At 31.4% G+C, this 20271-nt stretch overlaps 1 protein-coding gene across 1 annotated transcript in view; it reads right to left on the bottom strand.

Moving 5' to 3' along the window:
• LOC123666609 overlaps positions 1 to 20271 on the bottom strand; it is a 113224-nt gene that overhangs the window by 13023 nt on the left and 79930 nt on the right. Inside the window, exons 8-11 of the mRNA XM_045600707.1 lie at positions 1516 to 1600; positions 1296 to 1422; positions 912 to 1052; positions 339 to 540 (exon numbers count right to left, since the gene is read on the bottom strand). Of these exons, the coding sequence (XP_045456663.1) occupies positions 339 to 540; positions 912 to 1052; positions 1296 to 1422; positions 1516 to 1600 (555 nt within the window). The remainder of the gene's footprint in view (positions 1 to 338; positions 541 to 911; positions 1053 to 1295; positions 1423 to 1515; positions 1601 to 20271) is intronic.

The raw sequence follows: 20271 nt of genomic DNA on the forward strand, positions 1-20271 counted from the left end.
TATCAGCAGGGCAAGTTAAAACATTTCACAGATTAGAATAAATCCTCGCTTATGAAGCTGAAATTTTATATGAATATAGAGAATCTTCAATAAGATTAAATATCACTTAAATTTTAGCTTTCTGTCTCATACTGTCATTTCAATCTGTCCGAGCGAAATGTAAAATATAGCCAATGTGAATATTTTATTATATATATAATCCCTGATCTAGACATGCAATATAATAGCAATAGATTTCTGTCACAATTAGTTCTGAGTTTTCGTCAGAACGAGATTTCTAAAAAGTTAAGTCAGATACAAATTGGCAAAACCCAGTCGTCAAAGAATTATAAACTTACCCATATCAGCTTTATTTTTAAAAGTATATGTACATCCAGGTCGTCTGCAATGAAAATGAGTGGTTCTCTGTCCAGCGAAGATACAATGTGGGGCCGCACAACTTTCAGTTGCTCTGAACCTTTGGAAACCTTCCTGCAGTATCGCCGAATCCTTCCTATGGTAGTTGGCATGCATTTGTACGTCTGATGTTGATATATAAACCTGTAACATCAGTTGTGTAAATTGAGTAAAGAATGGTTTTAGGAGAATAAATATCTATTTTCTATAGAAAGATTTTATATGAAGATTTTGTTTCATTAAGTAAACATACTGTACAGTGTTCTGAAAATACAACACTAATGAATTTGAAACGAGTTCTGATTTATAGGAGGTGGGGGGAGACTTGAAATCTTTTATTTCTAGAACAGAATTGTATTCATCTCAACAATATGTTCATTTATTACGATTATTTTTCCAGTTTTTTCACTTTCTCCGCTTCTCAGCTTCTTTCTCAATATCATATGTAACGAAATAATTTATTTTATCATATCTTATCACTGCATTTATCTAACAAATGTAAATAATTGTTGTACCTTATCACAGCCATCCTGTATGCAGTGGTAGTGGGTTTGACTCCGGTTGTGGGGACAATCACTGAAGCGCTCCGAACAGTCGTCGAGTGGGGAGTAACGCATGAAACCGTGTGCTAGAGATTCATCGCGTTTTTTATGCCACTGTAAAAAAGATAAATGCTAAAATTAGTAAAATATGGTAAAAACAAAAGAAAGCACTAAATTTAATAAATAGGTGATTCATGAATTCAAATTTCAGATAGTGGTAACAGTTCAGTTTTTCTCCTAGAACCCTTTGTTCCACCGGGGAATTTACGCTTTTCGAGTTACAATTATTTAAGTATCAACATCAAAATTAATAAGTGTCAGTTTTAGACAATCGTAACTAATGAAATCAATTAGTACCTTAAAATGTCGAATCATTTCTTCTTTCTTGCAAAATACTCTTGCAGTGCAGTCCATACAATGAAAGTGCTCCCGGTACCCCAAGTCCTTGCAATACGACGATCCACATTCTAACGTTGAACTATATCTATAGAAGGAAACAAGAAAATATTAAAACAATTCCTCGAAAAGGTATTCTTATAGAATATATTTGAAATTGTATCCGATATTAGGTCCTTACCTTTTTACATATCTCGAGTAATCCACGGTCGTTTGTATCGAATTCTTCCGAGCTTGATCCAAATGATTCAAGGCCGTCAGCAGTCCTAAACAATATGAAAGATAATTCGTTAGAAAAAAATGAATGAAATAAAATAATACTTATATTATGCTAATACCCAAAACAACAATAAGAAACGATACGTTCAACCATTCCCTTTCCTCCAAACTTATTCTTTTGTTTGGAACAGCCAAATCACCTCCTTGCATCATACTCAAACGAACAATGTAGTGTTTTCATCGTGTAGGAAATATTTAATAACATCCAAGTCACTATCATTCAAATTGCCGCGTTTTCGTCAGTCTTGAGCGGCTTACGTTTTTAGTTCAAAAGGAACTTAAACTAGCTCGTGTAAGCGGCCCCTCCCCGCATCGAGTTTTGGAGTATCAAATAAATTATTATGGTAATTAATCAATGTTTTCTCCTAGTCACTCTGGGCTATGCCATTGTGAGTGATCGTTGACTCGTCTACATATATTATTACATCACAGAAATGTTATTGTAAATCAACTCTTTTAAAATGGCGGTAGATATTTATCAGTTAATAAAAAATCTGTATCTATCGTTATTAATATATTTATTACGTTATCTGGATTGAAATATAACTCGGACACGTTTCCTAATCATCTAGACAACTATGTAATAAGCTCAAGAGGTTTCTTAGAATTAGTTATTGTTTCGAATTCTTATAATTAGTCAGGACTCGTTAGATCGGTGTTGCGTTTTTGTTGATTTTGTGGATAAAAAATTGAAATCACCATCATCATCGTCGAGGTCGACAATCGCGGTAACGGATTGTATTAAAACGTCGAACTATTCGTTTTAGAAAACGTATAGACGTGGAATGTCGAAACGCAACCTCAACGTATTTTTAAAAAACAGTTTTGAAAGAGGAATTAATACCTATACTTATGTAGATTAGCGTTCACAACACAATGGATGTTAACATACAGGCTGATAATTTGGTATGTTACATAAGACGTGCATGAATACTCGTGATTGTAATAATAGACGAGAGTCTAGAGAGAGCAGGTTATTATAAATGAGGGAGAGATCACTTGTTCTAAGTTTCTTGTTTCGAGCGTTAATAGCTCACGATTTTGTAAGTGATTGTGCGAAAACTATATAGAAATGTGTATTGTTATGTCGATACGTGTGTGAAGCGGATTTATTGCCTTTAATTCGTCGCTTTGATTAGACTGATAGCTGGTGAAATATGAATTCCGAACAATGGAGCTTTGTTTCGAACCCTCAAATATGGATTGGGTATTAATTATATTTTTCTTACATTACATAAGCAAATTTATTATTCTATATGTTACGAATATTTTTATAATTTATACATATAAAAATAAACAGTCACATAATAAAACGGCAATAAAGATCAGCAAACAATGAAATATTAAACAGAAACACGGCAACTCTATTATCGTCTAAAATGCACAAAACTTAAAATCCCAGACAGTCGTAAACGAAATTCATCAAGCGTTAAAAAAATTCCAACATCTCTTAAACCGATTCCGACGCTACGAACATCTAATTTTCTCAAATGTAAATTCACATCATCTCATTTGACGGCTGCCACGATATAAAAATGAGCTGATGGTGAAAACAAAAAAGACAATGGTGGTTGCGAGACCGCATCAGATAATGTAGAACATAATAAACATTTATACTTAGGTGGTTTTTTAGGGAATTTCGTAAGATATTGTGCCGGTTCATTCAACCGAAACAATGGGGTCCTCATAATGTTCTACATAATGGGTTTCTGAATTCATCCAGTGGAACCATACGTTGCGATCGAAAGTCCTTAGCCATACGATTCAGAGAATCGGGTGTGTCCCCGAACTTCCTATACTTTTTCAAACCGTTGACCGCCAGTTTCAAATTCTTTATCTTTATTATAATACAATGCTTCAATCAATATTCGATTTATAGTAACAGATGATTTTATTTGACCCTGATGAACTTTATAGCTATGATTTATATTTTAAACTTTTAATAATAACAAAATATTATTATATATTTAACAGCTTACATTTAGCATTGTAAGTGGTTCTGATTGGTATATACTTTTTTTATATTTCAATTTGAATTTATCTTAGCGTGATTGCCTAATCGCTTATTTAGAGACTGCGATCGACTTCAAGATAGCTACTTGATGGATTTAGTGTTCCTATTTTAATCATTTCAAGATAATTTGTCAGTTTTTTTTTTAAGTTACGTTGCTTCTGTTTCTAATTTGAATAAAAGTAATTACTATAATTTCTGTTTTCTAATTTACAACATACAATTATAATTTGTTAATTTTCAAATACGATTCAATTTCATCTCGTTCCTTTCGTCGTAATTATCGAAAAGCAATTTGAATTTATTTTTTCTCACGTTGTTTCGTGAGATCAGTATGACACTAAACTAGTACCGTAATCCGTTTGTGACATTTGGTGGTTTTAATTGATAAATGTCAAAATTACTGTTCCATATTTAACTTAATCTTCAATTGTAACTGTTCCATTGATCATTAAAATCATGTATTTATCATATATATATTAATACACTAAGTTTAAGATGTTTGCTCCCCTTTTCAGAAAAGACTTCACAATTAAACCACATAAGTTATATATCATTTTATAGATAATTGCTTGCTCTACCGACATCCACAACAAAAAAAAAATAGATATAGCTTTTATTTTTGAAAATAATTAATTATTAAAATTATATATATGACGGTATTAATTTTGAAACGTTTTCAAGATTTTTGCTGGTATAGTTTTATTTCTATTGATATTATAAATTTCTGCTAGTAAGATTAGGCTTGTCGGATTTTTATTCAGTTTGAAACTAATTACCATTGAATGAAGTAGCGAGATCCACAATTTGATAAAAAAATATTGTATAATAATTGCAATTCGGATGTTTCTTTAAGATAATCCGAAGTCATTATGCGTTCATACAATGAAGTAATACAGTTCTAATAAGAACGCATTTATTTCCCCCTGCCCATCTAGAATCTGATTATTATCAACGAGTTCAATAACTGCATCATCAATTCTTCGCATCCGCGCTCGGTCTTCCATCTCAATTGACATTTATTCCCAGCAAGTATCTCTAAAATGTAAATGCGGTTATACGCACCAGCCCACAACTTCGTAATTCTACCGTCTCGAAATTCATCACTCGATTTTATTTTATCGCGATAGAGGCTATATTCAAAATGACCGAGTATAAGACGTTAAAGTCTTTCGCCACGTACGTCTGCTGTTGCTTGATACATTGCATTGATTGGGATATTAAGATCTTGTATAGATCCGAGAGGTCTCGGTCCGCTGGTGGGATGTTATAGTAAATTTCATAGCGCTATGGAAGAGGCAATGAGGCGGGGCTATAGGTGTATGTGTGGACAAAGATCTAGCTAGTGACACTCACAACCACCTACTTTGGGCTTATTAATGAACGTGTACAAGTTTATATGTAAATTTGTCAATGTAAAGAGACGTTGAAATACTATAATAGAACTCTCAGTAAATCAACTGATTTAAAAAATTGAATAATATAACTTTTCGTAAACGAGAACATAACAAAGAATACGATCAATAGGGTTCGCTTATAATAAATTAAAAACAATTACAACCCAGACTTAATTCAATTGACATTAATAAAACAAAAATGGTAACCACTCGAGACGGAGAGGCATATCAAGAATCTCGGCATAAAACAAAACGAAACGAAATAAAAAAAAAATGCCCACAGATATTATTGATGATAAAGATCACAAAGGAAAATGAGTAAACCTAAAGAAATACGACGACTTTAGAAATATTTCTGAGTACGAAAACGTTTATGGAAGTTCCTTGTTTAATTGAATTAAAATAGAATCGCTATTTCGCAACAATATGAATCATAATGTTCATTGTTAGTTACGTCTATGTGTTTTTTATTTTCCGATGATAATTTTTCGGTAACATCATTGTACCGCCTATGTAAGCCCTATTGCGTTTAATTAAGACTGATTATGATTTTATTGTGTCCGCGGAGAGTAAACGGTCGGATGTATTTTGAGTTATATTAAAATATTCGTATCTGATTCAACTTTATCATAATGAATTTTTATTTCTATTTCAAATATTCGATCCGAATTGGATGTAACTTTTCGTTTTCCTGTACAGATAAATACATATATTCATATTTCATTGTTATTTCGCACCGTGAGATCTTTTTGTGTTTGAATAGCGAGTTCAGTTATAATTTAAAATGTATGCCGATGTTTTTGTGTTAGTTTGTTTTGTTGTTTTTTGTTGAATACGTATAGCGAGTTAAATCTTGTATTTTGTTTAATATCTTCGATGAAGATAATCTCATTTATTAAATAAATCGTTTTATAATTAAATTTATGTTATTGTAGAATTAAATTGTCTGAATGATTAATAATACAATGAATTATGATTTATATTTTTTAACGATATGATATCATTATCTAATTTGCACTAAAACTTTGAAACCCTAAAACAAAGGTAATTAAATCTTAGAAAAAAAAAAAACAATAATATCGCTTCCTTTCTCGATGTGATTGTTTAAAACAAGATTAAAAGTCAATCTTCATGTACAAGTTTTTTTTTTTTTAACAATGGCAACATTCTCAACGATGTTAACTATTGTTATTTAAATAAATCGATGTACAAAAACCATTTGCAGATACTTTAACTTAATAATGTCTATAAATCACCAATGATTCGCATTGTATCATCGGATACTTAATTATTCGTATTAAGTACGTAAAGACCATTAATTACTTAGCAATATGAAGGGAGACGTTTACACAGCGCAGGCGGTCATAAACTCTGTCGGCGGATGAAAGAACGCAGATAATTATGAACGTACGCATGCGTAGATCAAATCGGGATCCATCGATAAAGGATCCGAGATACATTCGATCGATTCCCGGTTCTAATAGCCATTGAAACTGTAGCCGTTTCCTTCCTCTCGAGTTTATTAGCTATTTCAACGTTTTGATTTTTCCGTATTTAAATGAACGTTTTCTGCAGCGATAAATAGTAATCACAATACACAATAGAGGAGATAAATCTTTGGCTCGGTTCGGCCATCTCCGCCCCGCCCCGCGCGGTGATTGGAGTAAACGATTCCGCATGATCTTGTTTAGTTTTTGCTCTGTTTAATCTTTCTCGTACTGACTTTACTTTTCGTTTGTTTTTACAATCTCAATCGGAATGGTAGTCAATTAGAAAGATCGAAACTGCCTTTTTTGTCTAATTCGTCTCGATATGTATCGGATTCTTGGATGGACGTAAGTGTTTTAATTGGTGATGGACCGATGTCAGCTTTTAAGATAATTGTTCGAGCGTTTAAACGTTGTTTTTTATCGTCTCTGAGATTCTGGACATGTCAAATACGTGATTTAAAAAAATTATCTGTTTTTTTTGTTTCTTGTTATAGATCATCGTTTACGTCGGTAGCACCGGTACTTTGTTCGAAACGGGTTATATTGCTTTATAATTATTGAGATTTTTAATACGTTCTTTGATTTGATATTGATTATCTGGGTACGTTTGATTTTTTTACGTTAGTTTTTTATTGTAATTTAAATTAGCTCCTGCTTGTATCTGTAACACTGATATACACATACAAATTATTATAGAGAGAATTTCGATTTAAAATTAAAGAGAAATTCAAATTAAATAGTATTAGAATAGCTAAATCAATTTATAAATAAATACGAAAACACAATTAGTGTAATACAAGTTTCACTTTTTTAATCCAAACTAATTAACAATAAGATGGTCGTTTGACTGATTTTTCTTTTTCTAGAACATCGTCTAAGTTCAATGTAATATAACAATTGAAAATAAATCCTTTGACCAATTAGCGTTTGTTCAATGATGAACAGTCAGGTGAAGAATCGAACAATGATCGATAAATTTAAAAACTGAACAGGAAATCGATCCAATCGAATGTTAGATTTACAAAATACTCAATTTTTTATATAAAATAATAGGTTAATAAAGTTTCGACCACTAGTGGTCGCCTAGTGGTTGAAATTAGACCATAATTAATTTAAATTATATGTTTGAACAATAATTATTAAGGCTCTGTTGTCAAAGACTGTACTTTTATAATAATAAACAAAAGATTATATATTCGTCATCATCATCATCATTTCAGCATATCCAGTCCACTGCTGGACATAGGCCTCCACAAGTTCGCCCGAAATATGGTGCGAAGTCATGTGTTTCACCCATTGTCACCACGCTGGGCAGGCGGGTTGGTGACCGCAGGGCTGGCTTTGTTGCACCTAAGACGCTGCGTGGTGTCTTCGGCCTGTGTATTTCAAAGCCAGCAGTTTGATGGTTATCCTGCCATCGGTCGACTTTATAAGTTTCAAGGTGGTATTGCAACTATCCCTTAGTCGCCTCTTACGACACCCACGGGAAGAGAGAGGGTGGCTATATTCTTTGATGCCGTAGCCACACAGCATATATATTCGTGTATGTGGCTAATGCATAATAAGTATGCATAATAGTATGTGTAATTTTTTTTATTGATTTAATGTATTTTTTATACATAATTAAAAAAATTAGCATTCTGCACTCCTTCACTATATAAACTATGTGTCTCGTAGATTACATTGTCTAAAAAATTAACTCGATATCGAAACATATATTTGATTAATAATTTGATATATCTTGACAAACTTTACTTGTGTACAAATTTATCATAAAAATTTATACTTATAATGCTACAGCTATGCCCCGCAGTTTTGCGTTATTTTGAGACAAAAATAGCCTATAATCTTCCTCAGGTATCCGACTCAAAAATAATTTTTCAATTTGAACAAGCGGTTCCTAAGACTAGCACGTAATAAATTTTTCACCTTTATAATATTATTATAGATTACCTACGTAATATTATTAATTACAGTCACGTGCTCTAGCGCTACCGTTAGCATTAACATACCGGGTAGTTAGCGTACAATATAATGCAATATTTCGTATCATACATTTCTCGGAACAACTAAACACTATCTGCGATCTGTAGACTAAACAATGAATGGCAATTTCTTATAAATCTGAGAACGATTTCGCTAAACCCGAATCACGTATGGTATATAAAATTTACATAATAAACCATTAGGATTCTGACGCGTGGTCGATGCTTTTTTACGTGTGAATTTCTTGACATCGTTATTTATTCTTAAAAATATTATAAAATTGTTTTACGTTACCATTGTTTGTGATTTTATGGCTGATGGATTTTTTATTTTGAATGTTAATTAGTAAGAGTTATATATATTATTGGTATATATAGTACCAATTTAATTTCCTAGGATATATTTTTAAAATAATTATCTTTAATTGCCAAATAAAGAATTCTAACTTTATAGCGCTTTAGCCTGTAATATCCCACTACTGGGCATAGGCCTCTTTCCCCAAGTAGGAGAAGGATCAGAGCTTAATCCACCACGCTGCTCCAATGCGGATATATTTTCTACTATGAGTAACGATCGCATCAGGTGTACATGATAACAACCGGGACCGACAGCTTAACGTGCTCTCCGAGGCACGATGGGGAGACCTACAAGGACTGCAAAAACACCCAGACCACGGCAAACACCTGTATGGCTAATACAAATGTTTGTCATGTGCGGGGATCGAACCCACAACCGCCAGCGCAACAGGTACAATCCATGGCTGTGACCGTTGCGCCAACGCGGCGTCATTATATATTAACTATAAAATAAGAATTAATAATAAAATATTATAAATATTTAAAAAAATATATTTAAAATATAAAAAATACTTTTTTGTGCTATTATTAGAAAAGAATCTGTTACCTTGGAATGATGAATCACATTACTGTTAAAATTTATATCACATATTTCCATTAAAACAAAAAACAAAACAAAAAAACGTTTAAAAATATTAAATACCGCGAATTAATTTGCCGAAAAGTTGTATAGTGTTGTTTTATATTTGTGTTCGGTCGTAAATAAGTAAAATTTAACTTGGTACGGAGTCGAGTTATTCGGAGAAACTTAAGTTATTGTCGACGGGACACGTAATCGAAAATCCTCGACGCCGTTTCGATTTTACAGCTTTTTATCTCGACCAAGTTTTCGGGACTGTCGGCTTAGAACACGACACATTATAGAAATGGCGTAACTAAGTCATAAGATAGATAGAAAGTATATCATAGAGACCCACCTTTATGTAAACATGTATGCATGTCTAGGAATTATTTTCAGCATATAACGCCAATCGCTGATAACTTCATATGAATGTGCTTTACTATTCATTAAAATAAAAAAATATATATGTAGTTTAATAAAAGTAATTATTCTGGCGGTACCGAAAATACGAATTCTTACCTTTGTCCACATTATCAATGGCTCATATTATAAGAGTATGTTAATGATCTTTAAACACTAAATGTCAAAAGACGACAGGACATTGCCTAAATTAATGGCAAAATTCCAAGGACTTTTGACACATCACGACAATTAAAAATGCCAAGGGAATGCAATATATTCAAATTTGCAATACATTTTTAAAAGGACTTATGTAATAAGTGCTTCTTTTATATTTAATTTAAAGCAAAACGTGACATTCACTTATGTATATTTACTGGTTTGATTCACGAAAGTTACAAATTTATTTATAGATCATATAAACGTTTGCATTGAGCGTATTTTTCACCCCCACACAGACTTCACCCCACACGGGATACTTGTGGCCGCTAAATTTTATATTTTTTATTTATACGATTTATAAAACATATACTAATACAGAGTTTATAATTATGTGTTGAGTGTTGTTTTACTTACAAGTTGGTTTTACTTACAAGTTGCCATATTTTTATTTTTATTATTGTTATATATCATTTCGACGCTTCCATTATTCTATGTCAGCTATGTCAAGATTTAAAAAGGCGGTATTACAAATTTTTCTTTCAACAATCACAGTAACTCAAGTCTGTTTCAACAATGGATGTTTCATGATAGTGTTTCAGACACGCTTAATATTTCATTGATTACCGCTGATTTAATTCTACATTAAAACACTTAAACTTTGTTCAAGAACTTTATTTCTAGGATAATTATCTTTATGTTACTTTTATCATAATGAAGAGTTCGTTGTATAAAATAATTGATAGTTGTTTTCCTACTTATATTGGCCTAATATATGTACTGTGTGGCTACGGTACTAAAGAATATAGCCACCCCCTCTCTTCCCGTGGGTGTCGTAAGAGGCGACTAAGGGATAACACAGTTTCGCTACCACCTTGGAACTTAAAAAGCTGACCGGTGGCGGGATAACGATATAACCATCTAACTGCTGGCTTTGAAATACACAGGCCGAAGACGGGCAGCAGCGTCTTCGGTGCGACAAAGCCAGCCCTGCACTCACCAACCCGCCTGCCCAGCGTGATGACTATGGGCAAAACAGATGAGTTCAAGTTATTTTTGGCGTAAACTTGTGGAGACTTATGTCCAGCAGTGGACTGTATAGGCTGGAATGAATGAATGAAAATTAATATCAACCTTTAATCTCCCATGTATCAAGGAAGATTATAGGCTATAAAACATCAAGTTACGGCTCATAATGGCCAAGTTAAAGTTAGATTAGTACATTTGTGTATTTATACAAAGCTTTTAACTCGCAAGTTCGTTCAGCTCGACTAGCTTTTTGTTACAAAAAGTTTACACCAGGTCACATAATGCATTATAATTTTATACAAAGATACGGACTGCGAGCCAAATGAATATGCAAGGGCGATGCTTGCAATTGAGTTATTGTCATCGTGCGCGAGTGTGTGTGCAGCTTTATAGTTGCGAGTACTTTTCACATCGGAGAGGATGACTTTTGATTTGAGTCTGTTAAGTTAGGTCTTACTTTTTTTTTGTTATTATTAAGTTGTAGGCATTAAAAACTTTTTTGAATGTATTTTACTTTTTTTTTACAACTAGCATTAAGCGTAATTGATATTTTGTGATTATAAAATTAATTATTTTTTAAATTAAAGAAGTTTTTTTTATATAGTTTTAAGTATATTTTTTGTTAATTATATATTTTTTCCAAGTGTCGATGAAGTGGTAAAGATTGAATCAGTAAAATGTATAAGGAAGTAAACAATGCGAGTTTTCAATTATTCGTAATTCTTGTAAATGTTGTATTTCAGTTCTGCTAAAGGTCATCGCATAATGAACTTCGTATAACAAAAAAAAAACAACGAATTACTCCGGGCTATGTCGAGGGACCTTATATTGTGGATGTATGTATGTGTGGGATGTCAATGTGTGCGAACGAAGAAATGCATACTTTATGACGTCTGCTCACATTCTGCGCGGTGCCACAAAGAAATTATACGCGTATTAAATCCGTGGAGGTGTGAGCGTTTTTTTTTTAATTCTTTTTCCATACAAGTTTACAATGGATAGCGAATCCAGGATTTTGATATTGTCTAAGATGATGATGATTCGTGTGTATAAGGTGTTTTTGAAAATGGATTGTTGGTTGTTTTGATAATTTAATTTCAAACTGAGGAGCTTTAATATTGTGGTAACAAGGAGATTAAAAAAAATGTTAGTAGATTTGATATTTAGTTTTAAAATTGATTCATTTTGGTGCTAACTGTGGCAACCGGAGAAAGAATCATTACGTAAACATATTTTTAAGTTATTTAAAAGCTCTTAACCTTAATAAGTATGACATTATAATTACCCATTGTAATATTAATAGGATCACTTTTACTGATATTAATTTGATTATAACGTAATATAATATTATGTTCAAGTAAAATTTTTATGTAATTTAAAAAGTAGTCAGAAAACATTAAAGAAATAATGCTGGGGTACTTTAACTGAATTATATACAAAAGTTTTTCAGTGACGGGCGATCACGCGTGTACGTTGACAGACCTCATTCGTTTATTTATACTGGTGGTCGCCCAGTGATCGAAATTCGACCATGATTTATTTAAATAATAAATTTGTACATTATTAAAGTTCTGTTTTCAATACTAAACATAACAATATACATGGCATTTAGTAATGCTTTTTTTATTAATTCGATGTATTTTTATGCATAATTATAAAAAATATTAACACCTTCCTTGTGCGAAATTTCATACTCAAAAGAGTTGAAAAGTTTTTACTTCTCAGATAAATTTTTAATTAATACGTGCTTTTTAGCTGTTTCAATAATTGTTTATTAACGGAAACTTTTTTTGGTTTATGTATTTGCTGTATGAATTCTTAATTATGTTCCTATACTTTGTTTCCTAAATAAAATAATAAAAAAACTCTTCTAACTTTTTCATTTTGGAAAAAAAAATCGTGTGTGCTTTAGATCACACGACTGAAGTTAATCTTACGAAACGTAACTCTCACTCTTCCTATCTTCACTAACTTATCTTCACTTACTCTCCCTCTCAACTTCCGTTCACCTCTGGTGATCACACTTTTCGTAACGATCTCGTCACGCATTCACCAGCTTACTCCCCAAGTCAAGTGTGCGTTTTACTTCAAAAATCTTTAGCTACGTAATAAACTCAACTACAGTCCACATACATCCTGTTCCAGTATAAAGGATACGATTCTAATTAACAAAGTAACGTACACATGCTGCATCCTCTATAAGAAGCTTGTAGCGATCTTGATTAGATAGGGAACTTGAACTAATCCGTTCATGTGGTTCCGTATTATTAGTTAGAAATAGTTGATGAGATTTATTGTGACATAGTTGTATAACTGAGATAATAATTATTGTAAGCTTTGTGGATTTGTTTTAATGTGTATTGTATGAAACTACTGATAATCAACATTTTACTAATGTCCTATAACCCTATGGTTGTGTGGAAGAAATCGCTCTTAGCGATAACAACGCCTTTGTACATCTTTCTTTGTATGTATCACTTTTTGTTACGTTTGTTTATGGTGTGCAATAAAGAGTATTTGTTATTATTATTAATAATTAATTATAAGTCGTGTATGATATGTATATTACCCATAATAGTAAAAATGACAACGTTTCTGCCTGTTTGATGGACTAAAGTATTTTTAGTAATTATGTGTTATCTTTTCAGTTTTTATGTAGATTTCTGAATAATTGTGATTCTTAATTAATCTCAAAATGCTGCTGACTTAAATATTTTTCGAGGCAAAGTCAGTTCGGTCTATTAGTATAGTTCAAAATGCGGTTAAAAACAAAAGGAATGTTGTTGTTAGGAAAAAAAGACTAATATTTAACACAATAAAAACAAAAATAAATTATTAATAATCCAACAACTCGTACTGTTTTGAATACATAACTATTTGATTTTCGGCTGATATTATATTATATTAATAATGGCCGATTTCGCGTGATTTACAACAGAATAAAGATCTCCGCTAATAAACGTTTTATTACTAAACGTCGATGCGATTATTATAATCGATAACTAATTAAAAGCTCAATCGATTACGATGCGATTGAGAGAATGAGTTTGAAAGGATGTGGTATCATTAGGAGAAAAAAATATATTTTGAGGTGATTTGTGGTTCTGTAGGGATTCTTTAATTTTAATTTATTATCAATAAATGTTGTCGGTTGTGGGAATAATTTTATAGTTTATTTTAAAACAACTTTCGATAGAGTAAATCTACACTCAACGGCAAATATAACCAGTCACCTATATTTTATAAGTTTCATCAAAGTTCTATACTAATGGGTGTATTTTTAAGTGCATTTAAATTAAATTTTGCAATAAACAGAAAAATTACTTTTTTATTTTTAAGTCTATAATTTTTAAGAAAAGTATTATTAAAAAAGTTATTTTTTATAACTAATATAAAATATGTTACTTAAAAGATTGAAATTATGCTATATACCAATTCTATAAAAGAACATTTAATACCAAAATCAAAATATCAAAAATAATATTATTCAAAAGCACCTTTGAATCGCCATTTTACATATTAAATTATTAATTATGGTTAAAAGTGAATCTACCACCAATTGGTAACTCTATTTAGCAAGCTTTTAATTAATTGTATAAACAGATTTCCGACACACATAATATAGAAAAAAAAATTGTAGTTCTAAAAACAATAAAGAACCCTAACACGAATCTATATTTACTGCGGAAACCAATATTTTATAATAAATATTCAGAAAACTTAATAATCATCGGACATGATAGAAGCAGTGTTTTAATAACCATAATTAACAATTTTAAAATATAAATTATTGCTCTATCGCCTCGGGATTAGTTCTTAACGCGTTAGAAAGAGATAGATGTATTATTTTTTGTTAATTCCAACAAGTCAGAGAGGGATGGAATACGTGAGAAATTAACAGAAATTGATTATTTATTTCTAAATTTTGAAAAATTATACGATAATATTTTTATGAGTAACGTTTAGGAATACATATTCGATTAGGAACCAAATCTATCAATATATTTTTAAAGTATATACATACATTCTCAATATTTGGTAAATACTTATATAACAACAAGCTATGTCCCGCGACTTCATCCACGTTAATTTGAAGAAAAAATAGCCTATAGTCTTCGTCGGTAAATCGAACAAAAAAAGAGTTTTTCAATTCGAACCAGTAGTTCTACAGATTAGCGCATTAAAAAAAAAATAAAAAAAAAAAATTATATAATTAATATATATATATATAATATATTTTACTTTATAATAATATGTAGTCGATACAGTTGCGTTTATACTCAAAACAGATTCATTGTGTTAAGATATTTTTGTAATTTTTAACAGATGGCCACAATGCCTTTATTAACCAACTTCCAAAAAAGGAGCAGGTTCTCAATTCGACTGTATTTTTTTTATGTATGTTACTTCAGAACTTTTGACTGGGTGGACCTATTTCGACAATTTTTTTGTAATCGAAAGGTGGTGTGTTATTTCGTCCCACTTAAATTTATTTGAGATCTAACAACTACTTTCCGAGCTATATCTAATAATGCGTTTTTAGTTGACTATTTTTTCGTCGACCTACGTTGTATTATAATGATAAATATCATCCTTAATACAGATTATACAAATAAACCTCTTTAGGATGTTCAGCTAATTGCCTGTGTAGTGTCACTTCTATAATTTATATTGAAATAAAGCTTATTATTATTAATTAGCTAGCTTCAAAAGCTTAAGCTCCATAAAAAATAATTAATTGTTTTATGTTTCTTAAATTATTATTATGTTTTAATATTATAAAAGATTAATTGTAGATCCATATTTTGCTACTAACACATAATACAATACACACTATAAGCTCCAAGGAATAAAAAGCAACATAACAGCAATCCGAGGCAACATAACATATTGTACGAGAACTAAGCTGGGTCTAAGTCTAGAATTATAAGCTCGATTAATATTAAATTGTGTGTGAGTGACATTGTGCTTGACATTAATTTCTAAGAAAGCCCTGAATTCATTAAGTGTAGAATGAATGAGAATGCTAATGAACTTGACTAAATAGTCACTCGGTGTCTGCGATCATGTTTTGAATTCAGAACCTGTTAGTGGAAATAGGTGTTAGGTGTTATGTGATGTACGGGGAATCTATTAGGACTATTAATAAGTTAAAATAACTTATTAATATATGATTTCATTACTTTAGATAAAGCTATAACTTTTACTGTACTCTATTGGAAAATAATTAACTTTTTATTATTTTACAATTATTATACAGTGTAAAAGTTTCTTACCTGAGGTACACACACACATGAGGGCACAGCCAGAAATTTACTGCTCAAAATATGGAGCAGCCGGATTGGGGTAGTACCTCGACCGTACAGAAGATCATTGCTAAATAGTACTGTTCTCAAGCAGTGTGGTGTTCCTGTTGGTGAGTAAGGTGACCAGAGCTCCTGGGAGGAATCGGGGGTAGGGTCAACAACGCGCTTGCGATGCTTCTGGTGTTGCACACGTGTATAAGCTACGGTAATCGCTTAACCATCAGGTGTCCGTACGCATGTCTGCTGACCTGGTTTATATATAAAAAAAGTTTGGATTGTTGTTTGTTACTCTACAGAATAGTTTGACAGATGTAAATGAAATACCTAGATATATAGATTGTAATCTCAGATAGCACAAGAATGTTTTTGTGTCCCGGAAACAGCAGGCTTCCTGTTTAATAGATTTCCAAGCGAATGAAGTCATGAGTAACGGATTGCAGCTCATAAATACAAATTGATAAAGATAATAAATTTAAAAATTTTAGGCAAACGCGGCAAGGTGAGATCGCAGTCAAGCGCTAGTCTACATGTTTAAAAAAAAGTACTTAATGAATACAAGTTAATGAATCAGTAGTCTTCCTTCCTTTCAAGTTGTTTAAAGATACATACACATACAAAGTTCAATGCTATAATCTACTATAAGATATTTCAGCACGATATTTTTAATACCACTAGGATAAGCTAACATCTGTTTGGTCCTTCCTGAAAATAAAATATTTTATAGCCTATATTGTCACTGGACGAAACATACTCGTATATCTATTGTAAAATGATTAAAAAGTTCTGTTTCAGTACATTTATAAGTAATGGATTACAGGTAAACGGGAGAGTATTGTTCTTCGAATATCACAGTTGATATTTGTATAATATTACACTGATTGTGCAGTGTAAATATAAGTAATTAGTAACAGTAAAATACTATATATTGTAAATATTATCCTGTAAAAATTGTATTAGGTATCAGTCACTTGAAGTAAAGATTTTTGATCTGATTCCATTCGATATGTCGTGTATCCCAGGTGTTGGAACAGCGCACTCTCACGACAATAGAGCAAATCGTCGGGCACCGGACGCGCTGCTCCGACTATTATACGTAAATGGGAAACTATTTGCCTATTGCGTGCCCCACCGGCCTCGGGAACTTTGATAGGGCGAGCAGAGACTGACGACTAAAAACCATTCCCATTCCATATTAATAACATTATTATAATAACTGTTAGCTAATCTTTAACAAAAAATTTTGTATTTTTAACCGACTTCAAAAATTTTACGTGTGTTATTACCTCGTAACTTTTTACTGGGTGGATCGATTTCGATGATTCTTTGTTAATCGAAAGCTGGTGCTTATCACGTGGTCCCGTTTAAAATGAAAATAATAATGCGTATTTATTTGACTATTTTTTCGTCTACCTACGTTAATTATTTGATGTAATGTAGTCGAATTTTTTTTCCGGTGCAAAAACAAATAATTATTATGTTTTATTTATGTTGGCAATCCAATACATACAATATAGTGTATAGACTTCGATGAAGTTTAGTACAAAGATATAGGATACCTTGTGTGTTTACGCTAGAATTAGTAGAATTTGTTAATGTTTAGCAAAACTCATACTTGAATGCTGATTTTTTGTTTAAAAAAAATCTTTAAAATTTTGCGATAAGTTAATTACAAATTAATTATATATATATATTTGTATATATTTTTTTCGCTTTAAACTAATTATATCGTGTCGTTACATCAAGCTATCTCATGAAATCAGTCATTAGTGTTAATAGCTTGTTATCTGATCTTAGTGACTTAAGTAAACTGTGCTACGATTAAGATTTAAAAAAAAATTGAAAGTCTATCAGACTTTCATGACTAAAAAAGTTCTTGACTAAAAATATAGTATAATTTTAGAAAAATTATTTCTCTCAAATTTAGCAGAAGATTTATTCAAACTTTCATTAGTTTAATATGTTAAGTCAAACATTGTTTAGATGTGAACTATTTCTAATTAAGATGCTTCTCATATTTAGTGTTTATATTACAAGGCTTCCTATACACTTACGACACTGCGACGATAAAAAATATTTAATAATTATAATGATACAACTTTTTCAGATTTTATCGCAGTTTATTAGGTTTTTTACATGTCCGACGTTTTGGATACTTTTCAGCAACCATGGTCACGGAGGTCCCCTCAATAAAATCCGACAACGTTGTTTAATTATATCGAGAGAGATTCGCGTAAACATTAGAAAATAAAATATAATAATGTTTATCTACGCAAGTTGAGTGTCTCAATTTTGAAACAAATTTATAGTGAATGATACTGATATATTTTTTAATTAAATTTTTATAGGCTGAGAGATAATTACCAAAAATTTTCCGAATTGTTTTATCATTATAAAAGTATCAACAGCAGTCAACGAGTACGAATAATATCTATTTGTTCTATAAGGATCTATTATTATTTCAAGGCCTATTATCAAAACATGAAACACTATTATCAATTTAAAGCGTGACAAAAATACACATATAAATGACCTAATACTGGGTCATATAGAGCATTACGAAATGGGAGTATATTAGCTCGCTCCCAACGGCGGGTCTCAATTGAGTGAATTCGTTCTATTGAGGAGATTAAAGCTGAGGTTTCCACAATTACAGCGAGGGGCCGCGAGGAAGGGACCTAAAACTAGATGGATTCAATTTAACGTTTTTCCCTGTTAGTTATTTTGATTTATAATGTCGTTTTTTATCATGTACTTGTCATGGTTTGTTGAGCTGTTTTTTTAAACGTTGGTTTAGTTTATCTTGCATTTAGTTAGATAAGTATGAAATGTGTTGAACGATTTTATTAATGTCTACTGTGTGCATAAGTGAAAGTATTTTTTGCACTATGTGTTTTGCAGTATTTTTTGACATTGGTAGAACTGAACTGAGTTAAAAAATAATTTAATAAATATAATTTGCCTAAACGATAAAATTTCAATAATTACAGTAACACTTGAGTTTAACTTACCAAGTTGAACGACCACCAAGACAAATATTTGTTTAGAATCGATAATTAAGACAAAACAGCCGAAATAGCCGATCACAGAATAAATTAGTGGCATGTCACATTTCACGGATACGTGTAAAGAATCCACTGTTTTGTGGTAAAATGTTTTAGACTGTGGCGGTGCTTTCTCACTAATATTTTAATTATGTTTGTGGTGCATATAATTATTGGAACAGTTACGTTTTACTGTTTGTTCATTTAAATTGATGTGGGAAATACATTACTGAAATATATAAACCTCTTTTTGTATTGAATGTGAAAAGACGGTGTTTTTGTAGTTTCGCCCTGGACTATACGCAAGACATACTAAATATGCACTATTGATATTCTCATAACTCAGTTCTATAAGCTTCACTACATAGTATAAAACAAAGTCGCTTTCTCTGTGCCTGCACATGTATGTACGCTTAAATCTTTAAAACTACGCAACGGATTTTGATGCGGTTCTTTTTAATAGATAGATTGATTCAAGAGGAAGGTTTATATGTATAATAACATCCATTAAATAGTGGAGAAATACTGTTATTTTTGAGTTTTCTAATGTTATGTCGTAAATAATTATTTTTTTTTTTCGCTTAAATTGCAAACGCAGGCTGAACCCTACGAGATTTATCAAAATAATGTACTAAGTATTGTACACATTGAAAAGGTCTACAGAAAACTCCGCGATGTCATATACCTATCTCTTATGGATATCCCACAATAATATTTTTTTGTCATTTACTTTTTACGACAAATAATGGCTAATTTTCGAAGCGATTTTAACCAATACAGCATTAATCCTTATCCAATTAAATACCTTAAATATATTTTTTATTTAATATAGATCTATATGGCCCTTTACAGCAAATGATTTAAATGAATATTTTCGAAGATAGAAGAAGTAGCGTTTGCGGCGGTTCCGGCCGGCTTTTAC

Source organism: Melitaea cinxia, chromosome 26 (assembly GCF_905220565.1).
Source record: "Melitaea cinxia chromosome 26, ilMelCinx1.1, whole genome shotgun sequence".
In the NCBI taxonomy this organism is placed as follows: domain Eukaryota; kingdom Metazoa; phylum Arthropoda; class Insecta; order Lepidoptera; family Nymphalidae; genus Melitaea; species Melitaea cinxia.